At 43.0% G+C, this 23,877-nt stretch overlaps 1 protein-coding gene and 1 long non-coding RNA gene across 47 annotated transcripts in view; both read right to left on the bottom strand.

The window, feature by feature from the left end:
* Window positions 1–3,340, bottom strand: part of QKI (QKI, KH domain containing RNA binding) — a 449,819-nt gene extending 446,479 nt beyond the window's left edge. For 29 of the 44 annotated variants that reach the window (XM_072035850.1, XM_072035847.1, XM_072035848.1 and 26 more), the window contains exon 1: window positions 2,444–3,339. In XM_072035850.1, coding sequence (XP_071891951.1) covers window positions 2,444–2,585 — 142 coding nt within the window. In that variant the 5' untranslated portion in view covers window positions 2,586–3,339. Of the gene's footprint in view, window positions 1–1,313; window positions 1,843–2,443 lie in introns of those variants that run through there. The other 15 variants (XM_072035876.1, XM_072035875.1, XM_038176200.2 and 12 more) reach the window with 7 other exon arrangements.
* Window positions 3,341–9,783: 6,443 nt separating this feature from the next.
* Window positions 9,784–22,180, bottom strand: LOC106018736 (uncharacterized). Of its 3 annotated transcripts, XR_005264236.2 has the most exons (4): window positions 22,035–22,180; window positions 19,482–19,547; window positions 12,419–12,536; window positions 9,784–9,940 (listed from the first exon to the last, which is right to left on the bottom strand). It is a non-coding gene; the product is annotated as an uncharacterized lncRNA (long non-coding RNA). The 3 variants fall into 3 exon arrangements; XR_011808308.1 differs by lacking the exon at window positions 12,419–12,536; XR_001193032.5 differs by lacking the exons at window positions 12,419–12,536; window positions 22,035–22,180 and adding an exon at window positions 21,725–21,940.
* Window positions 22,181–23,877: the final 1,697 nt, after the last annotated feature.

Consider the following 23,877-nt stretch of genomic DNA (forward strand, 5'->3'; position numbering starts at 1 on the left):
TGCCAAGGCTCGCAGTCTGACAGTTATCTAGAAATGTTACATTTCTCAAGCACAAGCTGAATCTCCAGGAAGATGGCCATACAGTGAGTGAAAAATAAAGGAAGACACCCAAAGGCACAAGACGTTGAACAAGAAGCAGTAAAAACCAGACCGGGGGCGAGGGGAACGCGAGCACTAACTTTCTACACACATGCAACCAACGCACACAGACACCTGCCCCTAATACTGTGTGTTCTCATGAGCTCCATGATGAAAATATTAAATGTCACACTTCCACGTCAGTGCTCTGAGCCACGCTGGGGAACTCTTCTGGAGAATGTCAAGGCAGCATCGAGCTGAGGCTCCCCAACTCGGTGCCCCCCGGCAGCTAGGGTGGGTGTCTCGCAGAACAACAGCCGCTCGGACCCCTCAGCTGTGCATCCCTATCGACTACCCCACCTACATAACACGACCTGCACGCATGTGAGCGCTACAAGCCCATGCCAGCAGAGAAATCCGCGCAAATCCACGGATATTTGTCGTTCCCTGCTGCCTGCTGCCAGGCGAGTTCATTGCTCTGCTCCAGCTCGCAGCGCTGCGCGGGGGCCTCGTGTCTCAGAAAAAAATACCTGCCGCCCCCTAGCGCCCGAACCTCGCAGTCCGGGAGCAATTCACCAGATTTGCATGAAACATTTTTTTTTTTTTTTCAGCATTCCAAAAAGTTTTCTGCCTCCACAATACTTCCACCCCACTGCCAACGTAAACAGGAAAAGCAAAGAAGCTTAAAGGGATAGCAGAATTCTTCCTGAGACTATTTAGGAACGGAGTTTTTGGTTTCTTTTTCGAGAAGAGTGTGAAGAGCAGCTTCAACACAGCCCTTAAACAACTTTTTCAGCAGGAGTCTCCACAGCCCTCATTTTGGGATTCTAACACTTCCCGGAACAGGCTTCCAGAGCTTTCGGTATTAAAAACAGAATAATCTCAACAGATGCAAGGATTACAGACATTCCTTTTCAGCGTCCTTTTTGTATGGGATATGTTTTTCTCTCTTTTGTTCTGTGACAGAAAAAAAAAAAAGTTTTGGGCCTCCTCTGGTCAAACATACAAAGCTGAAGAGATTGAGGAGATGAAAAATCCAACGTCAAGTCCCTGAAATATTCGTTTGGGGAGAAAAAAAAAAAAAAAAAAAGGTCTTCCCAGTCAACTTTCATCTTGATATTAACTATAATTCTAATTACTCTGCAGAGGTCATTTTCTATGGAGCCCAAGAACACAATTCCTAAGTTGTTTTACTTTTCACATCCATATTTGCTCAGCTATCGATTCACACCTACCAAAATTCTCAATAAAAAAGAAAGGATTCTCAGAAAAGGAAAAACAATCTCCCATTGTATCACTTCCCGGAGTCCGTTTTTCATAATTCTTCACCGCTTGGTCGCTTGGTTTGTTTTTTGTACTCCTCTATCACTTATTTCAGAAGGCAGCATTTTCTCGATATGCTATTTTTTTGTTGTACTACAGCCACTATCTCTCTTCTACAGTCTTGGGAGAGGGCGGGGAGTCGCTCTACCAAATATAACCAGCTCTTCCATCTTCCGAGGTCAACAACTTCCCAAACTTCTTTTTACCGAGGAGGAGGAGGAGGAGGAATATGTCTGCGGACGGGAGCCCTGACTCGGGATCTCGGGTTCAGCCTTTCGCTGAGGACCTGGAGGAGTTGGGGCTGCACAAACACTTTCTGGCTTTGGTGTATTTTTGCAAGCCTACCAGAGGTGGTTAAACACGCCTAACTCTCCAGAAAGCCTCACGTTTAAGGTGGGCAGAAAGGGGAAGGCTTTTAACAAAAAAGAAAGAGGCAAACTTGGGCTGAGTGCGCCCCAAGGCAGAGCCCTATTTCGCCACGGCAGGTCGGGAGGGAGGGAGGGAGGCCCTGCGGGACACGGGGCGAGCCCGCACAGCCCCCACCCCCCGGCCCCACAGCGCAGGGGCCTGGCCGGGCCGGGGGGGCCCCGAGAGGCAGCGGCCGTCCCACGGAGCAGCCCCGGCGGGGGAAGTTCCCGTACCCGGGGAGGGGATCCAGCTACAACTACTGCTCGGCCGCCCGGGGTGGGGTGGCGCTGGGGACGGGACGGGGTGGGGAGGGGGGGGAAGGGAAGGGGGCCTGGGAGCCTTCCTCCTCCTCCTCCTCCTCCTCCTCCTCCCCCCCCCGTGCATTCCTCAGCGCCTCTCCTCGCTCCCTCCCCTCCACGCGGCGGGCACCCTTCCCCGGGCGGGAGGCCGGAGAAAAAAAATATTAAAAAAATAGAAATTCAAAAAAATAATACTCATAAATGAAGGGTGTTTTTGTCGAGGCACAGCCGCGGGGAGCGCCGCGGGCGGGCAGCGCCGCACTTCCCCTTTGTGTGGGGCTGGCAGCGAGCGGGGCGGCGGCGGGGGGCGCGGGGCGGCGGGGGCCGGGCTTTACCTTCGTCCAGCAGCCGCTCGAGGTGGTTGAAGATCCCGCAGAAGTTGGGCAGGCTGCTCATCAGCTTCTTGTCGTTCATCAGCTGCATCAGGTAATCGGGGCTCGGCTTGGGCTTCTCCTTGGTTTCCATTTCCCCAACCATATTCCACGGCGCAGGGCGGGCGCCCGCAGCAGCTCCGCCGAGCGAGGCGGCGGCAGCGGCGGCGGCGGCACCGGCACGGGGCGCCCGGCGGGGAGCGGGCGGGCCGGCAGGGAGCGCGGGGGAGGGGAGGGAGGGGAGGGGAGGGGAGGGGGCGGGCAGGGGAGCTCCCGCGAGGAAGGAGGAGGAGGAGGAGGAGGAGGACGGCTCGGCGCCGGGGGCCGAGGCTCAGCCGCCGCCGCGAGGGGAGAGCCGAGAGAAAAAGAGGAAACTCGCGGGCAGGGCAGCCCCGGCCGCGGGGCCCCGCCGCCGCCGCCTCCTGCCGCTGCTGCCGCCGCCGCTCCCTGCGCCCTCGGCCGGCGCGGCCCGGGCTGCGTCCCCCCCTCCGCCTCCTCCTCCTCCTCCTCCTCCTCCCGCTGCTGCTGCTGCCGCTGCCGCTCCGCCCGGCTCCGCTCCTCGGCGCTGCCCCCCGGCTCCGCGGCGGGGGAGGGCGGGCGGAGGGAGGGAGGGGACGAGCGGGGCGGGCTGCCGCGGCCGCCGCTTCCCGGGAGCAGCCGCCGGGGTCTCTCCGCCGCTGCCGCCGCCGCCGCCGGGCGAGTCCTCTTGGTCGTCGTCCTCCTCCTCCCCGCCGCCGCCGCCGCCTGTGGCTGGTGCGCGTCAGCCCCGCCGCCGCCTCCTCACTTCTCCCCAGTTCGCTCCCGAGTTCGCTTCAGTTCAGGCTGCGCTGGCAGCGGCGGCAGCGGGCGGGGAGCGGAGCGGAGCGGGGCGGAGGGGGCGGGGCCACGGGGGGTGGGCGGGGCCACCGCGGGGAGGGGGGGCGTGGCCGCGGCGGCCGTTAGGCGGCGGCAGCGCCGCTTGGCGGAGCCAACCGCTGGGCGGCCGGGGCGGGGGCTGGGCTCCCCCGCGCGGCCACGCCCCCTCTCGGGGCCGCGCGCGCCCCTCCGCTAAACAAAGTCTCGGCGCGGCGGGGCGCGCTCCGCGGGGTCACGTGCGCGGCGCCCGGAGGGGAGGGGAGGGGAGGGGAGGGGGGGAGAGGGGCGGGGAGAGCCCCCGGCAGGCGCGCGTGCGCCCGGCGCTGTGTGTGTGTGTGGTGGGGGGGAGTGGGTGCGCCGCGCATGCGCCGCCGCCCCGTAACCCTTAAAGCGGCCGCGCGGCGCCAGCGGGAGCGGCGCGGGGTTCAGGTACCGCGCGGGGGGGGGGGGGGAGGCGGCCGTTTAACGGACATCGCGCGCGGGCGGTGCGGCCGTTGGGCCGCTGCTCGGGCTGTGGGGGTGAAGCCGACCTCGGGGCGCTGGGATGGGAATAGGATGAGATGGGGAGGCGGTGCCCGGAGGCGTTGGGGGCTCTCGGGCAGGCAGGGTGCGAGGCTGTGCCGGGTGCCGTCGAGCTCCGCTGGTCAGGGCAGGGCGTGCGGAGGGCACGAAGCGGCTGCGGTGCCTCGGATGGCTGCGTTCCTCCCGCTGCCGGCTGGATCCCTCTCGTAAACTCTTTATTTGGACGAGATAACGTGTTTAATTTCAGGGTTTGGTTTCCGTAAGTAAAATTTAATGGTTTACGTGAGATAAGTCGTGTTTGCTGCATCCATCGCCTTTTTTTAAAACTACTCGGAAAAAAAAAAAAAATCAAAAAGCATACCAATGTTACAAACATGTTCATTTTTATATTATTTTTTTTTACCATAGATTGTTATTCCCTCAATAGCATGCCCAAAGCACGCTGCAGCATGGCTACAGACGATGAAGCAATGCCATTCCTATTTAATAACAATATTATATTTCCTCAATTCATTTTCTTGTTTTAAAATGGTGATACACAAAAGCACACCTCCCATGCCTACCCAAACTGTCATCTTTTTTTGTTTGTCATCAATCAGTCTGGAAGTTGTTGCATTTTTTTGTAGCCTTTTATCGGCTTATTTTTGACCAGTGACTGAAAGCTCTTAAACACGGAGAAAACATGTTACTGAGTCCTTCAATTTGATTAAGGACATCAGTCAGACAGCAGGCTTTCGTCTTAAAATTAGATGAACTTAGATAATGTCAGAATAATTGTTCTGGACTGCCAATTCTCACAGTAAAAATAGCATATGGAGACTTTTTCCAGCAGATTTGGTGCAGCTGTTCCCATACCGCTTCATTATAGCCTCCTGCACATAAAGTGCTTCCACTGCTTGGATACAAGCAGATAAAGCAAGCACACGATACAAGGTAAGAAAATACCAGCACAAGTCACTGTGCAGTAACTACCAATTGACCTACCAGCTAATGAGAACAGTATAGCTTATGGTAAGCTATTTTGCATTTATGTACTGGAGAATAGGATGTTGGATACCAGCAGCACTGGCAATATTGCATTCACGCGTTGCAGTGCAGGATTCGAGCTCTGTTTTGCCGTGTGTTAATCTGAATTGTTTACCTAGCCTGGAAATTACAAAAACTGAGGTAAAACGACGTGTCGAGGCTGCCTGTGTAATTAAGCATAAACTACCTAGGAAAAAATCTCATCCTTCATTTTTCCACGGATACTTCAAGTCTGAACTTAAAGCACTGGAAAGATGCCACTGGAAAAGCTGAATGCTGTGACAACATGTAGATAAATCACTGTTAGTTTTAAATAAATAAAAAAAATTACAAAGACTTCTTTCTTCATCAAATACATCATAAAATCAACAAAAAACCTACCTAAAAAACTCCTCTGCATGCCTGGTGCTCTTCTCTCTTCCTTCACTTTCCCACACTTCCATGTCCCAGGAAAGGGGGCCTTAAGAGCGCGTAGGAGATGAAAGTTGGATTGTTTCTGGCTAAGGAGCTGTGAGAAGGTGTAGCTCCCATCAAGACTGGCAACAGGAAGTAGAAATTCCCTTGCACTGCATTGAACTTTGGAGTTTTCCCATGGAGGAAAAAACAGGGGAGGGGATTTTGTTGTTGTTTTGGTTTGTTTATTTCAAGGTAAATGGGTCCTGTGGCCACAGATGGTTCTTGAGGTAACTACCTAACACCTTAACTTTGGTCTGAACACCAGCAGAAGTCCTTATCTCTAACTCCTGTGTCTTTATCTAGGTAGCCCTTCTCGTATCTCATAAACTGTAGTATTCTCCAACAGGTTGTTTGTTTTTTTTAAATGTGAAGTTTTATTGCATTTATCTAATCTTGAAATAAGAAAAAATATGATAATGCCAGCAGCAGGCTCTGTACATGGCAGTTAAGGCCTTGCGCTGATCATAAAAAGCAAATTCAATTACTGCTATAATGTTCATATCTGATAGCAGCTGGGGAAAAAGGAGACCTGAAGGCTGATGGCTACTGAGAAACATTCTTTTAGTTAAAGCATTCACAATTGCTTCCAGCATTTCTGTTGACTTGCTCATAGGCGCGTACACCTGGATGTCACCAGCCTTCTGAAACCGCCTACAACAGGAGGGTAACAGTGTGCCGTACCACCCTTCTTTAGGGAAAGAAGAGACTATTCACTTACCCATTTACCTGAGGAAAAATACTGCTTCAGGACTGTTTGTGATTCACGCGTGGTGGACAAGACTGTAGGTGCTGTAACTGTGATGCAGCAGACATGGCCAGTAGATAAACACCTGAAATTAATTCATCTCTAGAAGGTGTTAACACATGAACATGGCACGGTCTAGATTCAGACCAAAAACTTTCAAAAGCATCAACAGTATTTGAATTCTGTGATGCCTGATAACTCCTTAAAACCTGTTTCCTTTGACATTAAGCCAAATTGACAGCTAACTTTCCAGCAGAAATCATACTACAGCTTCAAAGCAATAAGTAGAAGGCATAGTATTCATAGCCAAATAAAAAAAAAGGAAAGTATTTAAAGAAAAAAGGTTGTTCCAATGACCACCTCAGGTTCTTTAAATACTAATGCTAAGTCTTACCTGTCTACTCTGTATGCCAGGTGTATCCTGTCTGTATAATTGGATGCTTCATTCCAGCTTGAATGTTTTCCTGACACAGCAGTGAGTTGAAAAGAAGTCTTGCCTTTAAATCCTAGGATAGACTTCAACCATTAAACATCATCAGATCAGAACACAGGCACTTCTGTTTCTGATTGCTGTGCACAACCTCAGAAGAGATAGTGCCTTATTTTTGTTCACTATCAACATTGACTGATTGCTGAAGAAGTAGAAGATGGGGGTTTTAAGCATACCTTAGTCTGGAAGGAATTTGTTCTGTCTTCTAGGTATAAGAGAGCACAACAGCTCTGTGAGAAGGGTAGGGTCAACTCTTCACCCATCTCTCCTCTTGGAACTGGCCAACAAAAAGGTATTTTCCACCTTTGAGCTAAATCTGGTAAGTTTTTTTTGGTAAGGTATATTCCATGTGCCTTGAGTTACTGTTCTTCAGGCAGGTAGGCTGGATGGGCCTCAATCCTGTTTCATAAAGTATTCAGTATTTTGTTTAACTCTTAGTGAAGGCATGGGTATCTCTGTCTTGGGCTTCACCCTAAGTATCAAATAGTCATGGTTATGTGTGGAAAAGATATAAATCATTATATTGTAGGATGTATTGCATCAGTGTTCCATAGATTAATTACCATAGATAATCTATTATATTTTTCTTTAAGTAGGTAACTTCCATTGATCTGTAATGCCTGTACATGCTGTTTCTTTATGTACCGCTATGTGGACTTTTCTTCTGAAAAGGCAGCATTCTAGTGATAAGCAAAGGTATCTGTTGTACTCAGGGCAGGTGGTAGCTCTGCTAGGCACCCAGGAAATCTCCCTGCATTGAAACCAGGGTTTAGAGGGGTTTCATTTCGCACTTTTCAGTATGAGATGAAAATGGTGTCTCATAGGCCACTCTTAGTGTAACATAGCTGAAAAAGGCAAAAAGCAGTGAGAAAACAGGAAAGAAGGAAAAGCAATCTCAGAAAACATAGAAAGGAAAAAAATGGCCAGCAATTAGATAGATAAAACTAAACTGAGATATTATAAATAAAATTTCCCTACTTTGTCTCTTGCTCATACTGTTCAAAAGCCAGCAGGGAAAAAGACATTTTTTTCACAGAATATATTTGAATCATGCACAGCCAGAAGATAAGTTCTACCTCTAAGCTTATAAACTTCCCTACATCTTGTAATTTACAACTGCTTGTACTGTTGTGCATTTTGCTCCTGGATCATGGGTAATCACTACTCTTACTAGTTCACTAAAAGTAGTCAAAACCTCTTGAGCGCAGCGTACACACTTCTAATGGTTCCAAGTCCCATGGTCCTACAGGTTCAGATAGCATGTGTTCCATTTGTACAGTCACAAAATTACTACCCTAGCTAAACAGCCCCATGTTTGTATAGCTGAGAACTGCAGCTGGCCTCTGGCCTGTCCCCACCGGAGAACTCAGGTACAGACATACCGGGGCTGTCAGCCACTGCCACAGAGGTGGGAGTAGCACTGAGCACGTGCTGCCTGAGCCTGTGGAGGCACTGAATTGACCACTGCTAAATATGCGTCATCCAAGTCAACGTGTGCTGTGAAAGAGACTATGATATGAGGATATCCAGAAATTAAGAATATTAAGAAATATTAGCCATTGTTTACTTCAGATGTACCTGTTTTCTTCTACCATCTGATTTACACTCTCTACCTTCAACCTATCCAGGATAGCATTCTGCATTTTAATCAAGTGATGCGGTCAACTACTACAGTTAGTGCCATCAGCAGCTTTTTATTTGCTACGTGTAACTAAAAATACAATGCTGAAAGACATATTTCTGCACAAGATATATATAGTCAAGCATATTTTTATTTTCCACTGTAATGAGAAATATTTCCACATTCACTATAGAATTAAAAAAAAAATGTGCGGATGTATTTTGACAACAACAGTAGTGAGGAGCTGTCAACTAAAGAAAGTGAGAAGTCTTTCTCAGGTGCACCACGTTTTGGTAAAATACCATAGTATATCAGGTTTTGTTGAATATAAATGAAATGCTTTCAGCCTTAACTTTGTAAATAGATTTAAATTATCCATTCATCTCAATTACTACTAAAAGCAAGTAGAGCTTAAAATGCAATTGATACATTAAGTTAATTTTTCCTTTTAACATGTCTGAAATATGAATGTATATGTGTATTGACTTATACTGAAGGATTGCCGGCGATATGTTGCTTATGCTTCTTAATGTTCAGTACATGAAGAGCAGCAGTGCTTACCCAAGGAGCTTATACTTAACTGGACAAAAAACATCCACATGAAGTATAATAAAGTGTTGCATTTGCAAACCTTCTGGTAACAAACGAATCATTTGTAGTGGCTGAGCCATCTAATAACATATAATCAATTAATCTGACAGATCCGGAATCTTACATATGACTAAATCTTTTTTCAACTCAATCCTTTATATATTCCAAATCTTTATTTTTCTTAAGTTCTTTGTTATATCTAATGGTGGCAAAAATAAGAGAAGCATCTGGAGTTATAAAGCAGTGCAGAAGGAAGGGGACTGAGCATTATGAACCTTAGAAGCATCTGGAGATGAGAGACTTGTTCAGCAGCGTTCCTCCAAAGCAAAGGACAGGGCGCAGTGGTCATCAATCTCCCACACAAAGACCACTTTGCTTCCATGCTACGGTATATTCAGAAGTGTGTTGTCTGCTTTATCTGCTCATGGGTATTAGTGCCTTTTCTCTAGAAGGAAACAGCAGAGATGGTGTTCAGTCTCACAACATTTTGTATGGTCTTTTTACACTGTTGGAAGTCTAAACTGTTTTGTTTGCAGATGGCATTCTCTCCCATTTGTTCCTCCTAGCCATTGTCTTTCTCCTGAGCATGGGAGGTCTCTCCTGGAATACAGTAGCTAGCAGTAGTTACAGCATACCCCATTTCACTCTTTTATACTCTTCAAAGCTGCGAAACACACTACAGTAAAGTACTTTGAGATGCAAGGATGAATGCCTGCTATAGCAGTGCCACTGTGACTTGGGGAGGATTTGGCATCTCCTCACAGAAACAGGAGGCATCCTCAGGCTTGTGCTATCTTTGTTGGCAGCTGTAGACTGGTGCATTGTAAATCCTTATTTGACTGTCACTGGAGCCCATTTGGAACTACAGTCACTTACATGCAATTGTATGATCTTACTTAGCTAATACGAATAATCTCATCATTATTAGAGTTTATTGCTGAATTATAGTAATTCTTTTTAGGAGAGTATGAACACTATCAAGGGTAGGATTCACTTGCCTTCTGGTATCCTGTTTGGTACCTGCTCAAATCTCCATGTCGCTTTTGTCTCAGAGTTCCTGCATCACGTCAGCCCACTCTGTCTGGATGTCTCTGACACCTTCAGAGGGCATCTGGAACAGCTGCTGCAAGCTCTTGTATAGACATCTGAATCTCACTGTAAGCAGGCAGAAACATTTTTATATTAACAACTTTTCCTCTTCAAATAGTCTGAGCAGAAGCTTGAGTTCAGGATTTTGACAAGAACTAAATTACTCCTAAATACAGTCATTCTCTACTTCTGGCTTACAGAAGTGTGTTAGTATTTCACATTCAAAAAATTCATTGTGTAGGACAGACCACAGAGTAAGGGGGTGAGGAAGTAAGCTGAAAAATTACTGGTGTAGGGGCAAAGTAGATGCTACACAAAGTTGAGTAATTGTCCAAATTTAGACATAGTGGTCTGATTAAAGAAACAACAGTAATTGAAGATAAATTCAGTATGTTTGGAAATAACATTTTACCATTCTAACCATCTCTCAGATTCTTATATTTTTATTATTTTTAGTTTGAAAGGTTTTGTGCTTGCTCTCTGATTATAACTGAAGTACAAGGAAATATAACACATTTCCCGCGTATATTCAGATGACTTGAGCAGATCTAGTTCACATGTAGATATTCGGATTCAACTAGAACATGAGAAATTTCCATGTACATACATTACAATTTTTCTTGTAACTTAGAAAAGTTAAGGCCACTTTCTCTAATACGCAGTTGCAAGTTACAGAATTCATTGTATAATTTGTAAATAAGGTGATCACTGAAGTGTTAACATTATCTTTTATGCTATTGTATTGGTTAAAATATATTTGAAAGTTTCACAGGCAGCTTTCTTCACCTTTGGGGTGTTTATGTAATCTGTTAGACTAGGAAAGAAAGGTTATTACAGTTATTGTAGTGACTACAGGATTTTGTTTTCACAGAACCGATGTGATAATTCTCTCAGTTTTTTAGCCCTCCCTCCCTTCTGCATCCAGATCATGCAAAGGTAGGTATCCCAGAGAACATACTCCACTATCCAGTTTGTGTAACAATACTGTTTTATGTATTAACAAATATTTGGTCTTGCATAACAATATGCTTAAAAGACAACAGGTTGTGTCAGGGACTATAAAGAAAACAATGCTCAAGGCAAGGCAGGAAAAAGTTCTCTTGAGTTTTCATAATTTTCTTTTGATTAAAGAAAGTCAGCATGAAACCAGGTGTTAGGTGATCTAAAATAGGCAGCCTTTCTTGTACCCACCCTAGCAAGGCAAGGGCTGGAAAGTCCCTGTTACTTGGGAAGCTTGCAGACCACTTGCTTCTCTTTTAGAGGAGAAGAGGAGGCACTACTGGACTTAAAGAATTTCCCCATCTCCAGAAATTTTCTACTTGCTTTACGTGGCCAAATTTCATGCCAGAAAAAAGGTTTTAACAAGCCAGTTCAAATGCATACATCTCCACTTCAGTTTTCCTCTCATGTAGTCTATTTATAGTCATCCATCTGATTTTAATTAGAGGTGTAGCTGATCTTTTGTCCCCTTTTGAAGTTTGTACACACCTGTCTTACAGGTTAGTGAAGTCACTCATCCCTCTGGCTACAGACTGATCTTGGTACCACTGGAGATGCTTGTCAGAGTAAGTAGAGCTCTGTGTCAGATTGACCACAGGTGATTAGTAAGGGAGTCATGGTAGTATTCTCTCAGGCTTGTACCTGAGATGTTACGTCGATATGCTCACAATTTTGTTTCAGTAGTAAAGTTCTGGGGAGGTCTGTTAAAACCCTCTCAAAAAAAAAAAAAAAAAAAAAGAACACACACAAGCTGGGAACTTTATTTAATTAGGAGACTGAAACACAAAGACTAATTTGATAACTTGTTATTGCACATACAAAATAGTAGATAGTAATGTTGTAAGGTAAGTGAACTGTACCAATATTATGACTAAAATGACCAGTTTTGCATATAGTATTGATATAAGTCTCTTGTTTTATCTTCAGACACTAGATGTAGAAGCTGATGAAAGAGTTACTTACATTATTTCATACTTTTTCCTCACAAGAGCCAAGAAACTGCTGTCATTTGGCTGTTTATGATCAAGAATTTTGTTACACGTGAAATCGTTATTCATGTCTTCTTACAGACTTTAGTTATCCTTGCTTCATTTTAGCTGAAAATGACATCTATGCACAACAGTTGCAGGTCATAAATGATCATATGTAGTAAGTGGTAATCTTTCAAAATCAATTTGATCTCAGTTCATGAAATAATTTTTAAATGCATTACATATTCCCTCATTTTTGAAACTTAAAATTCTAAAATAATTACTGAATTCCCTGTGTGGCATTGGACTAAGGGATTTCAAGAGGTGCCTTCCAACCTAGACACTTAGGTCACTGTACAATTACAAGAAGTTGTGTTTTTTTTTTAACATCTGTAATTTTGACCTTTCTGGTGGTGTTTGTTAGTGCAATTTCATAGATAAATGTACACATTAAGTCCAAATTGTACAGTTGTGTAGCTCTATATGAAAATATAATACGCCTTAAACTAGAATGTGATCTCATTGCTTGTCATTAATTGTCAGCTTACCTAAAATTGCTTTCCATATGACCTACCTGTCCCCTTACTTAAAAAGGGGAAGTTCCTATGTCAGTGTGGACCACAAACAAGTAGAGAAGCGTTTGGAGAGATTTCTCCAGCTTCTTCTGAAACATGAAGTATTTTGCTTCTCCTCTGAAAAAATTACACGATAGAACAAAATTAGGAAGAAGGCTCTCACATCCTCTGCAACATTGCCTCAGCAAAGCCAGCCTGTTGGGCCATGCGCAGAAAACAGCCAAGCAGTAAGACTGAGATTGTATTGACAAGAACAAGATGAATGGCCCCCTGGAGACTACAGGGTTTGTATGCTAGTTTCCACCACCTTTTCATCCTTTTGTACCCCCTTTCAGTTCATATGCAGATTAACTCAAACCCAGTCCTCACTAAATACTCTTTCTCACTTTAGTTTTGGAAAGTAGATGGAGGATCTAAATATTTATGAGGCTTTTTTCCTCTGGTTTATGATGCACTCTTGTTGAATGTTGAGGAATTACGTTAATGAATGCATGCCTGCACACACAGACACAGAAACCAGGCAAAAGGAAAAAAACACACAAAGCGTTGTCAGCCCTAATGTCGGCACTTACTAAACAGTTCCCATGAAAAAAAAAAAAAGCAAAGAGATTTAAAATCTGTTGCCAGGAGAAAAATAAATTGTACAGCTGAGCACAAAAGAAAAGAACAAAGTTTCATCTTTGCTTTCCTCAGCTGCAAATGTAACTCATTTCAACTGAGAATAAATTTGAAATAAAACATTTTAATTGAAAAATGAACGCTTGTCAAAAAAATCTTAACTGGATTTGTGTTTCCAGTAATGAAAAAGCAAAGCTTCAGTGCTGTACAGAGTTTCCTTTAATGTCATGAGCAATAAACATGCATTTTGTTTGTATGATACAAGATGCAGATAAGTAATCAGGGTTACAAGTCAAATGACTAAATGAAGCTTTCTGCAATGGCTTTGATGATTTTAGTTGATTTATTTAGGAGGAGGTTTAGATATTGTGAGACTTGGGGGTGGGCTGGAAACTACACTAGATATTTTTAAATTAAATATAGGGTATACTGAGGCTATAGCAAGATATGCTAGAATATGATTTTATTTTTAAAATAGCTCAAAATTATAAATTAAACTTTTTTTGGATAGATGAAAGAATATATTGCATTAAAATGCTAGAACTGAAATAGACATAATTCTTTTAATGCCACACTATCAAGAATCTTATTTTCAACCCTTAATCATCTCTACCCTTCTGTTAGCCCCTTCTTCCCCCTCTGATGCATGCTTAGCTGTGGTAAACAAGGCCTTGCTATAGAAGTGAGACAGCAATTCTACAATTTCCTTTCACAATCACGAACCAGAACATGAGGATTTTAAAATGTGCTTTTGTGCTATCATTTAAAAACTTACTGAAGCGACTGCAGAATGTTAACTCTTAGCTCTAAGTGCAATAGTAGTTCACTGTCTAGTCTGGTTTTGATTTTTATAATAAGCCTATCTACATTTGATAAAACATTGCCCTAATAAATATATTAATGTTTTTATTGTACTATGGTTTTGGGTTGTTCAATTTCATATGTAATTAAATCCAATAAAGCATCTACATTTCATTTATTCTGAAGTTATTATTTATGTGAACTTCAAATATTAACTTCACTATTTCCATTGCCTTTGCCTGTGATATCTAAGCATTGAGTGAAACAAAAATTTTGCACGGGAAAATGAAGAATTTGCAAAGGTAACGTAAGCCCAAACTAGACATTGTATACACTCATCCATCAGCTGAATGCCAGTCCAGCACCTTGACGTTAAAGACAAGCCTCTCAGGAGATTATTTAGAAAGAGATGTGTGAGGAGCCAGAGAGTCTTGTCTAGACCAACAGGACTTGAGGCCTACATATTAGCTAGTTCACATTCTTTATGTGGAAGACAGGACAGAAACTAGGTACCTGTTTTCTTCCTCTGAAACTCATTTGCATCCACAGATTTCTGACTAAGAGTAACCTTTGCTTTCAGAAGATGAAAGTGCACAAAAGCAATCACACAAATAGCACAGTAGTGCTTTCAGTGGATTCTTAAGGGCAAGACCTTCTGTCTTGTGACATTTTCCTTCAAGGATAAACAAGGACCGAGTGCATTCCTCACTTCTCTGAATCAGAGAATCCTACAATGGATTCAGAATTTAGGTCCCAATGCAAAATCCTAATTCTTAAGAAAAAAAGTAGGTCATTGAGTTGGTTGTTTCTAAGGACCAAACACAGTGCTGTCAGGATTGCCAGACTGGTTAAGATTTAGAGCAGTAGAAATTCCCCCTGAATTGTTTGCTAGGTGAAGAATTAACTTCACACCTCTGCGTGTTTTTCATTGTTCAAAGAATTTCCATCAAATTCTGAAATCACAATATGCTTAAGAATGAACAAAAGTGTGGGAAATTGCAGGTAAGCTCTCTCAACATTCATCCTGCACGGCAAACACTAAAAATGAGCAATCTTCCTTTTTTCCTAAGGCTGACTCTGAAGTGTTGCCACATTTTATCTGAAGGCAGCGGGGTGCAGCCATGTGTTTTCAAGAAAGTACTTTCTGGAGTCTGCTGAATCTTTAGGCTGGGATTTTTCCAAATGGATTCCTGCATAAATTTACCTTTTTTCTTTCCCAAAAGATATTTCCTACAGCTGAATCACAGCACTTAAAAGGGAATCTGGCACTCCACCTAAACTGTGAGAAGTCTAGCTGTTTCCATACCAATGTAACAGAATCATCCCACGGATTGGAAGGTATTACCTCCATGGATGGCACGCAACTGAACAGGATTTTTCTTTTTTGATTTTGATATACATCCTTAGAGTATTCATCCTTGGTGCCTAAACAAAGGATTTAGGTATATAAGGTGAGATTTGGCAGATTTTTTTTTTGTACTCAGATGCTTAAATTTCTGCTGATGATGGATGGACCTGGAGCTCCTTGCAGACAGAATGCCTACAAAGTGCTGAAGCCACGACTAGCAAAGTGTTTAGAAACTTAGCATAAGATGTACTAAGACATGTTTCGCTAAAGACATTTTCTCCGAACGTTAAAAAGAGATGGGTGGATTTGTTCATCATCTTTGATATTATCAGCATAGCAGGTCTGCAAGTTTTCTCAAGTTACTGTAGATTTGTGCTTTCCCCCCCTCATCTTCAAGTAGTACATAATCAGTGTTTTCAGATTCATAGCTCATGCTCACAGGCATGGTTGTTAGCACACGCTGCAAATCTAATTTCTAGGAATGTTATTCGGACACCTAACCTTCACAAGTTAATTGATGAAGGAACCTGAGCCCACCTGCAGCCATGAAGATGCATTAGTTTTGGTACAGAGCTCCTGTAATGAGTGAGTGTTGTAACACCAAGGCTGCAGGATGCTGGTGGAATAACACAGATCAGTCCTCCCTTTTACACAAATCAACTCCAGATTTCTTCACAAGTCCTCAAGAACCGTTTCTCTTCTGGTCAAGCAGCTTCCAATATCAACAGTGCCTGCTTAGCAAAGCTACTGTGAATTTGGGAGAGTTTTTCTCTCCAAGCACATTTTTCTTACCTAATTTTCTCCTATTTCTCCATGTAAAGGGGGCAGGGCAGAAGACCAGACTTCTGCTTGATAACTATTTTCTTTACCTGTTATTTTTGTATTGCAGAATCTGCAAGCTTTATGAATACAAAATTATTATTTGAAAGGTGAAAGAAAGTGCTGGCAAAACATGGAGGTTTATGTGAAGAAAAATGCAAAACCAACTAGTATGGGGACTGTACTGTTATTTCAATAATATGTATTCCCTATATCAAAACATAATAATTTACCACCATTCTATTTCTGCTATTTTTATGCAATTACCATGGATAATTTGTTGTTCAGGGATATTCTACGGTAATTTTTGAGAATTCTTGTTTTAAAAACTATTGAATATCAGGAATTAGACCTATGAAGGAAGCTTACATAAACCTCAAGCATCATTCCTTCCTAAAGATCATTTAGTGTTTCTAAACCATGTGAACTGAATTTGTTTGCATAAATGTATTTCCACCAAATGTCAATGCTCATAAGTTGAGTACTAATTACATGATCTAATTTGAGAGCTTTTAACAAGTATTTCTGATTCAGTTATCTTTTGCTTTCTGTAATTTGTCTTCTTTGGCTTTTACAAAATATTAAAACCATCCTCAAAGCTGAAAACAGAAGAAAGAGCTTAATATTTTGTGATGTTTACGTGAAGAAAATAAAGAGGGCTGTTTGTTTTGTGCTGTTTTGTTTTTAAACATTTAGTTGTTCTACCAGGGTGATTTTAAGAATGTCATAAAAGAGGGAAATGATCCAGGAAAGGCACTGCAATGAGACAAAAGGTATCTGTACTCAATGGCAACTTCTGATACAGACTTTCTGGCTGCATCTATTCTAAGAAATGAAACAAACAGGAGCAGGATCCAAGTGCAAAAGCAAGGCCAGCCACCCTGGGCTAGCCATGTTCACTCTGTTGAGCTTTCATCCAACGTGCTGTGGGCACGACCAAACTGTGCCTAGCAAGCCTTTGGGGAGCATTGGTTGGCCTGGGGGGAAACCTGTCCGAAGGGCTGCTCCAGCACTTGAGCAGTACCAACACCTGGACACACTCCCTGGCACTGCTTAATTTCTTAGCACAGATGTAATCCTGTGCCAATTTCAGCAAGTGTGGAATTATTCTATCCCGAAGTCCCCCATTAGCGAGGAATAACTGTTTTTCCTTTCCTCCTCCTCTTATCTGCTATGTCTACTTGGATTATATGATGTCACTGGTAAAAATCATCTCTTTATGTGAACTATTGCAGTGTCAGGATTCTGCATTAAGGTTATTACACAGAATACTAATTAGAAAGTAGCAAAAAGATTGCCAAAATTTAGAAAAGCCTAATGAAAGAGAAGAAACTCTTCAGCCCCCCACACAGTGACACAAATATATAGCATATTTACACATTCACATTAATATACAGCAGTGTACTAAAATATACTGTGCAAAAGAGTTCTGCAATACACTGTGTTATCTTAATGCTGTCAGCAGAATGACAAGCTATTACACAGCTATTTGACAGAAATGTTATAGTTCATTAGAAAAACTTGTTCTTGCATCATAAATTACTGTTCTAAAAATCCGGACGTGCTTCCACATAGGCATATAGGGCACGTCACTCAAAACTGACACTGTTTTGTAATGAAAATACTAGTAGCTAGTCTCTTCCTGTCACTCTTAAGTTATCTTTTAAGACCGGGTTGCATACTGTATCATTTAAATTATAGCATGGAAAAAATGTTTATGAAGGACGAAGCTAGTCATCAAGCTGAGGAACAGCACAAGAAAAGCAGAACCCAAGCAGAGGACAGGTGTTTTAATGACTGCACACTTGAGATTGAATTTCCTTCTAACAGCAGTAACTGTACAAAGTAAGAAAGACAGTAACAAAAATGGTAAAGGACAACAAGAGAGACTCTCACAGAGAGAGAGCCTGCACACCGATAACATCAAAAAACAAGGTTGTGAATTAGAAGCTTTAAACCAGGAATTCAGAAACCTATAAATCCTTTTTCTTTCCTTCTAGTAATTATTGTTCCATGTAAAATTGGGTGAGAGACCCAAGAAATAGCTGAAGTAACTGCCTATCGCACTTCAGAAATGCAGTCTACAAATACCCCAGGCTTCCTCTGGGTTTACCACTGCCTCCATCCTAAGCATCCATTTAGTACCAGCTGACAACATTTTCAGGAACAAATGAATTGAATAAAAAACAGTTTGTGTCAGAACTCCTTCAAGCAATGGCAAATTATGCAACTCTGCAAACTGAAAGTGTGTATCTTCCCTTGGTCCAGGGAAAATTAAAAAAAAAAAAAAAAAAAAAAAAAGAGCCAAACACTTATTAAGGCCCTTCAGACCTGATTAAAGTCAAATTGCAGGAAACGTTTACTTTAATATAAAATACGCACAGTAACACAACCTTAATTAGACACACACATCTCTCAAGATATCAATAAATGTTTCCTTTTTGATACGTCTGATTTAATAGACTGTAATAACAGGGGAATGCTTCTGAAACATAATTTAGGGAAGTGGGAGAAATAAACAAGCTCAAATGTTTAAGCCTCAACACCAATTAGCAGACCATTCTTTTCAAAGAAATAGCTGAATTTCAAGTTTGTTTAGCTTCAGCCAAACAGAACAAAGGCTTAGTTTTTAGAATAGTTGGTTTTGAAACTTGAGATGCAGCTTCTGGGTGTTGGTACGTTAGTTTACAGAAGGCTACACAAGCAGCAAAATGTGTTAGATGCTTTAGGTCTCACCAGTGAGTTAGAAAATAGATTTGAAGATGGGCCTCAACATCTGAAGGGCTGGTTTTTTGTTGTTGTTGGTTTTGATCTACCTTTGCATGAAGCAGAAACCGAGAGGTCAAAAATGGGATCCTTTATCTCACATAGCTCTCTGGTAATAGCATGATGCGCTGCTTAACTGTGAGCGCTCTCGGCTGGGTTGCCACCTTATGAAACCATGAAACAAACAATACACAGCGTACGTTCTTAGAAATCTCAAGTAAGGCTCCTGCACTTATTCACAGAAGTACTTGCACTCCCTTTTTGGCTATTGACACCACCAAAAAACAACCCACCACTTCCGCAGTTTGCTTGAAACAGACAAAAACAAATTTCCAGTGTCTCTTCCCAGACAGGTCTCTATTCTAATTTAGACACAGAGCTTTTGATTTGTGCGCTGAACAATGGCTTGCTGATTATATTTTGGAAGCAATGACAAGGAAAAACTATCACAAACAAAGAGCTGGTAGATGAGAAGACTCAACATGTCCTCAGACACAGGAAGGCCTAGCAGGGAGGGTTTGTGTCTAGAGCCAGCAATGGGTGTGAAATAAAGCAGCAACCTGATCCTTAAAGCTCAACTCCTATGATAATTGCTCAGTGAACAAGCCCCAGGGTGTCGAACAAGATCTCTTTCCCCCGAGATCATGTTCTTGCCAACCAGGAACAGGAGAATGTGTAGTCCTGCAAGCTCAACTCGTGCCAGCGCTTACCTGGATCTGCACCCTTCCTGTTCCACTTTGTCCATTTTCCTGAGCATTGGTGGGCTCTGATTTTTCCTGTGTGGAAGTGAAAAGCCTCAGTTATTCTCCTGTCACAGGATGTCAAGCAAATCACTACAGTTGTCCAGTTTCTTGTAAGTCAGAAGCAAGAACATGAGTGTGAAGCCAGCAGTGGGTTTACACCGCATTTGGTTCATAAAACCAGGTAACACTATTTTCTGTACTAGAGGGAAGAGTCAAGCCCACCTGACATCAGCGGGCATTTTGATTAACTGATGCAAGGATTTCCTCCCTCATTTTCCAGAAGAACAATTAAGATATATTTTAGGTTTCTTTACAAGACATAACTTTTAATTCCAATGTCAGTATTTGAAAGGCTTCAAAATTGTCTCATATAAGCGGTGGCTGACAGGCATTTTATTTGTAGTAATTTTTCTGTTGCATCATATATTTAAACATGGTGAAATAAGAGTCCACGATAAACAGCAATAGGCAACACAGAACTGGCAACACAATAAAACCTCACAATATCATTAGCTGCAAATAAACAGTCTCAAGCTCAGCATTTTGTATTTCTTCATGACATGACTAGCTGTTTAAAGAAACAAAATCAAAAGCACAAAATCACTTCAAAAAGCACATGCATATACAAACTGGGACACTCAATCTTACTATGAAAGAAGAAAATTGAAATGTTTGTATATTGCTGCATTACTGACTAAGCCGCACAGAAACCGACACACAACAAAACTTCTGCTACAGCAGAAGCAGTGGCACTCCCCAGGCTGTCTCTGTACATGTAGTAGGGGAGGTTGAATGTCACATTACATCCTACTGGGAAACACCTCTGAAATAACTTGGATGCGGTGCTGGACTGCACACACATTTCCCTTCAGTCTACTAGGACACAGGAGTGGTCAATGCCTTTGGTGACAGTAGGCAGACAAAAAGAGGAGCTGCAGCTTAGGTACTGCTCACTGCTGGTCTCTCCTTCAAAGATATTGGAGGAAGAAAAAGGCACCACTGGTTGATGCTTTTATTTCTCAAAGCTAAATGAAAAATAACATGAACGGAGAACATAACCCAGGATCAGAATGCAGAGGTTTCTCCTCCTCCCCACCAGACTAGTGAGCTCTTCCAAAATTTGAAAAACACTGAGGTTTTACCACCTTTCAGAGAAAGTCTCAGTCTCAGCAGATGGGAAGTAGGCCTTTTTTCCCTGCTGCCAGAAAACACAGCTATTCATCAGAAGCTGTGACGCATCTAAGAAAAAGGAGAGTGAATTGCAAAGAGCAGACAGAAAGAAAGCAGCAAGCTGCTCCAGGGGCTCCAGAGCACCTGCAGGAGAAAGCTCTCCCTGAAACAAGGAGGCAGATGAGCATCTGCGCATATCAGGGCAGGAGCTCAGGGGAGGAGGAAGGCATTTAGTATACAGCTCTAAGGGAGCCCCAGACTCAAAAGCAGCAAAAATGTAGTATGGGAGTAGAGAAATTTAAAGAACTCAAACAAGTAACAAACTGAACCCAAGAGGAATTCGGGGGGCGGTGGCGAAGGATGCTAAGCGTGAATGGGACAGAGTGGCTACAGCAAGCATGCGATAAACAGAATGCCAGGGGCATGACAGCATGCGCTGGGGAAAAGAAAGTTTGTAACTTCAGATATTTTAAGAATGCATTCATTCACTGAAAACAGCACAAAGCTCACGATGTCCAGGGCTTCAGGGAACCATTTGTCCCTGAAAAAGTTAACTCACTTTTTCCCTAAAAGTTACTTTTTTTGGTGTTAGGCCATACGCTGGTACACACCCCAAGTCTTTTCTCTGTGTTGCCCCTACTGTGCTGACTGTACCAGGCCAGCAGCTTTCCAGCTGAACACTTCTTTTGTACTGCCACTTACTAGCAAGCTCTTAAATAAACTCTATTGAATGCCGGATATAGGTCAGGATATAGTATTCAAAAAAGCAGTAGCCCTCTATTCCCTGCTACTCCTCTGTATCTTATGTTGGGCAGACAATCTGGTGTATCTCACCTTCCCTGCTCTCTCACCAAGGAGAAACACTTTCCCTCCCTCCTCTAATGCTATGTTCCTCCCCCTGTCCTACAGCACACATCTCAATCTTCAAGTTCTCTTTTTTCCATGCCTTCATCCTCCCCTCACCCACCACCTTCCCACAGCCAGGCTCATCTCCAGAGCAGGTACACCTCAGCTTTCCTCCCTCCTTCTTCACAGCTCACCTCCTCAACCCCCTTCTTGCCTCTGGCCTCCAGGTGATCCCTATAAAGCCTCTCAGACTGCGATGTCCTCCTTATTCCTTTCACCTGTTACTCAGCTGCACACATGTCATTCAAGCAATCAAATCTACTCATTTTGTTGGTCTGCTCTGTCTCCTTTAATTTATCTCAGAGCTCCTGGCTTTCCAAGCTTCCTGCATATTTCTTTCTTCCCAAATTACCCAGACATCTCCTTTTGAGCCACACCCCCTAAGCTGTGCTGCTCTAACCAGCCTCTTTTTTCCACGTCTCCCTGTCTCACAGTAATACCCACCTTTTTCTCCTGGCTGATGCTCTTGTAATGCGTATTTTGACCTGAGCAACGTCACACTATTTCCATTGCTGTGGCTCTCCATTTTGCTGTGTTGTGCAGACACATGAATACAGAGGTTTCAATTAGCGTGTAAGCTTGCCAGGGCAAGCATCATTCTTGCCTGAACTATAAAGGACTTTTTAAGCACATCGCAATAAATGCAGAGATTTCAACACTGTCTTATTTCCAGAGGCCTTGTTTTGTGGAAAGTAGAGCTCAGTGCTTCCTCTCCTCCCCTCTTTCATTTCCGTTCCTCAGATCCATTCAGATGTTGTGGCACATGTATGACTTCACCAGAGCCCTTCTGCAAGTCTGCAAAATTGCATCAGGCCCAAAGAAATGTAGAGGTTTCTAGGGTGCATCACAGACCAGAAGAACAAATAATGTAAGACGTGTCAATCACCTATGAAACAGCTAACACTGTGCATCTCATCCCACTGTTAGTAAGGTCTGTATCCTTGCTCTGCTGGGTACGGAGAGAAAAACATTTCAGTGAAACATCTGCAGAGGTGTAGTTTGTATAATCAAATTACACAGTGTTGTAAAATGGAAGCATAATTTTAAAAGCTTTATTTTTTTTTTCCAAGGTTTTTCCTTTTACATGTAAAGGATCAATTTCTTCTGATAATACATTTGCAGAAAGTTGATTGCTCTCCAGTTACTGCAGCCCCCTCTGTGCATCAAATGGGATTCTGATACCATATTCGGTTCTTCTGTTTTTCCAATTGCATTGCTCACATATCCCTTTAAGTTTTGCTCCCAATTACGTACATACTGCCCCATAAGAACAGATGGAGTTTATGCACAACTGGCTTTTTTTTCCCTCAATAGCCAATCAAACCAAGCATCCAGACAAGAGAAAATTGCTGAAATTCTCAATTCTTTCGGTAGGTTTAAATATTTTATGTTACCATTCGTTGATCATGCAACACCCATGGTCACAAGCAGCTGTTGGCTGCATATGGGAGTCAGACAAACTCCTTTCTTACACTACTGCACAAAAGCAGGCATAAGCACAGAACAAAGTCAGCCCAAGGAGCACCAGGGCAGCCTTGTGTGCAGGATGAGCTCCCTGCCCCCTCCCAGCAGGGCAGAAGGAGTCTGTAGTAGAGGACGTCCTGTACCATGCACCCCCAGTGCTCAGGGACAGATAGGACAAAACCAAGATTTCCCAGCTGGGCATAAACAAAGGGGAGCTGTGGCTGAAATTCAGCTCTGGCAACTTACAGGAAGATTGCGAGCGGTTCCTAATAAGCAGAAGTCTCCCTGGCAGTTGTGTCATACGTGTATGCAGATAATCCAGCCATTTGGAAAAACTGCAGAACAGGTATATTTAAGGCTCCTGAAACTCATGAATTTATTCCTAATCATCAGAAGACATGCTTATACACTGCACAGCTTCATTATTATGGCTCCGCTTTTCAGATTTCTACCTTAAATCTCAGCTGCTTGTTTCAGTCCATCCAGCTCTAAAAATGCTGGAAAAGATGAATAAATCCTACCTTATACTCTTCACCATTCCTAACTATCAAAAATTCAAACCTAACCATAACAAATACAACACTTACTTAATTGCAAGCTTTCATAAGGAGCACTGCTCAGTCCTTCTGAACATGCCAGGAATCCCAGAAAACAACTTTAACAAATTTAGGAAATTTTTAAAAATTACTCTTTCTAGCTCGTTTGTTGCCTTTTTTCTACCCTTATGAAGTACTGAGCTGTAAGAAGGAGGGCTCCCAGGGAGCACTCAGGAATTCATGTCACTACTGAGTCTGAATTACAGATATCACTATGCTGGGCTATT

The sequence above is a fragment of the Anas platyrhynchos genome, chromosome 3 (assembly GCF_047663525.1).
Source record: "Anas platyrhynchos isolate ZD024472 breed Pekin duck chromosome 3, IASCAAS_PekinDuck_T2T, whole genome shotgun sequence".
Taxonomy (NCBI): Eukaryota; Metazoa; Chordata; class Aves; order Anseriformes; family Anatidae; genus Anas; species Anas platyrhynchos.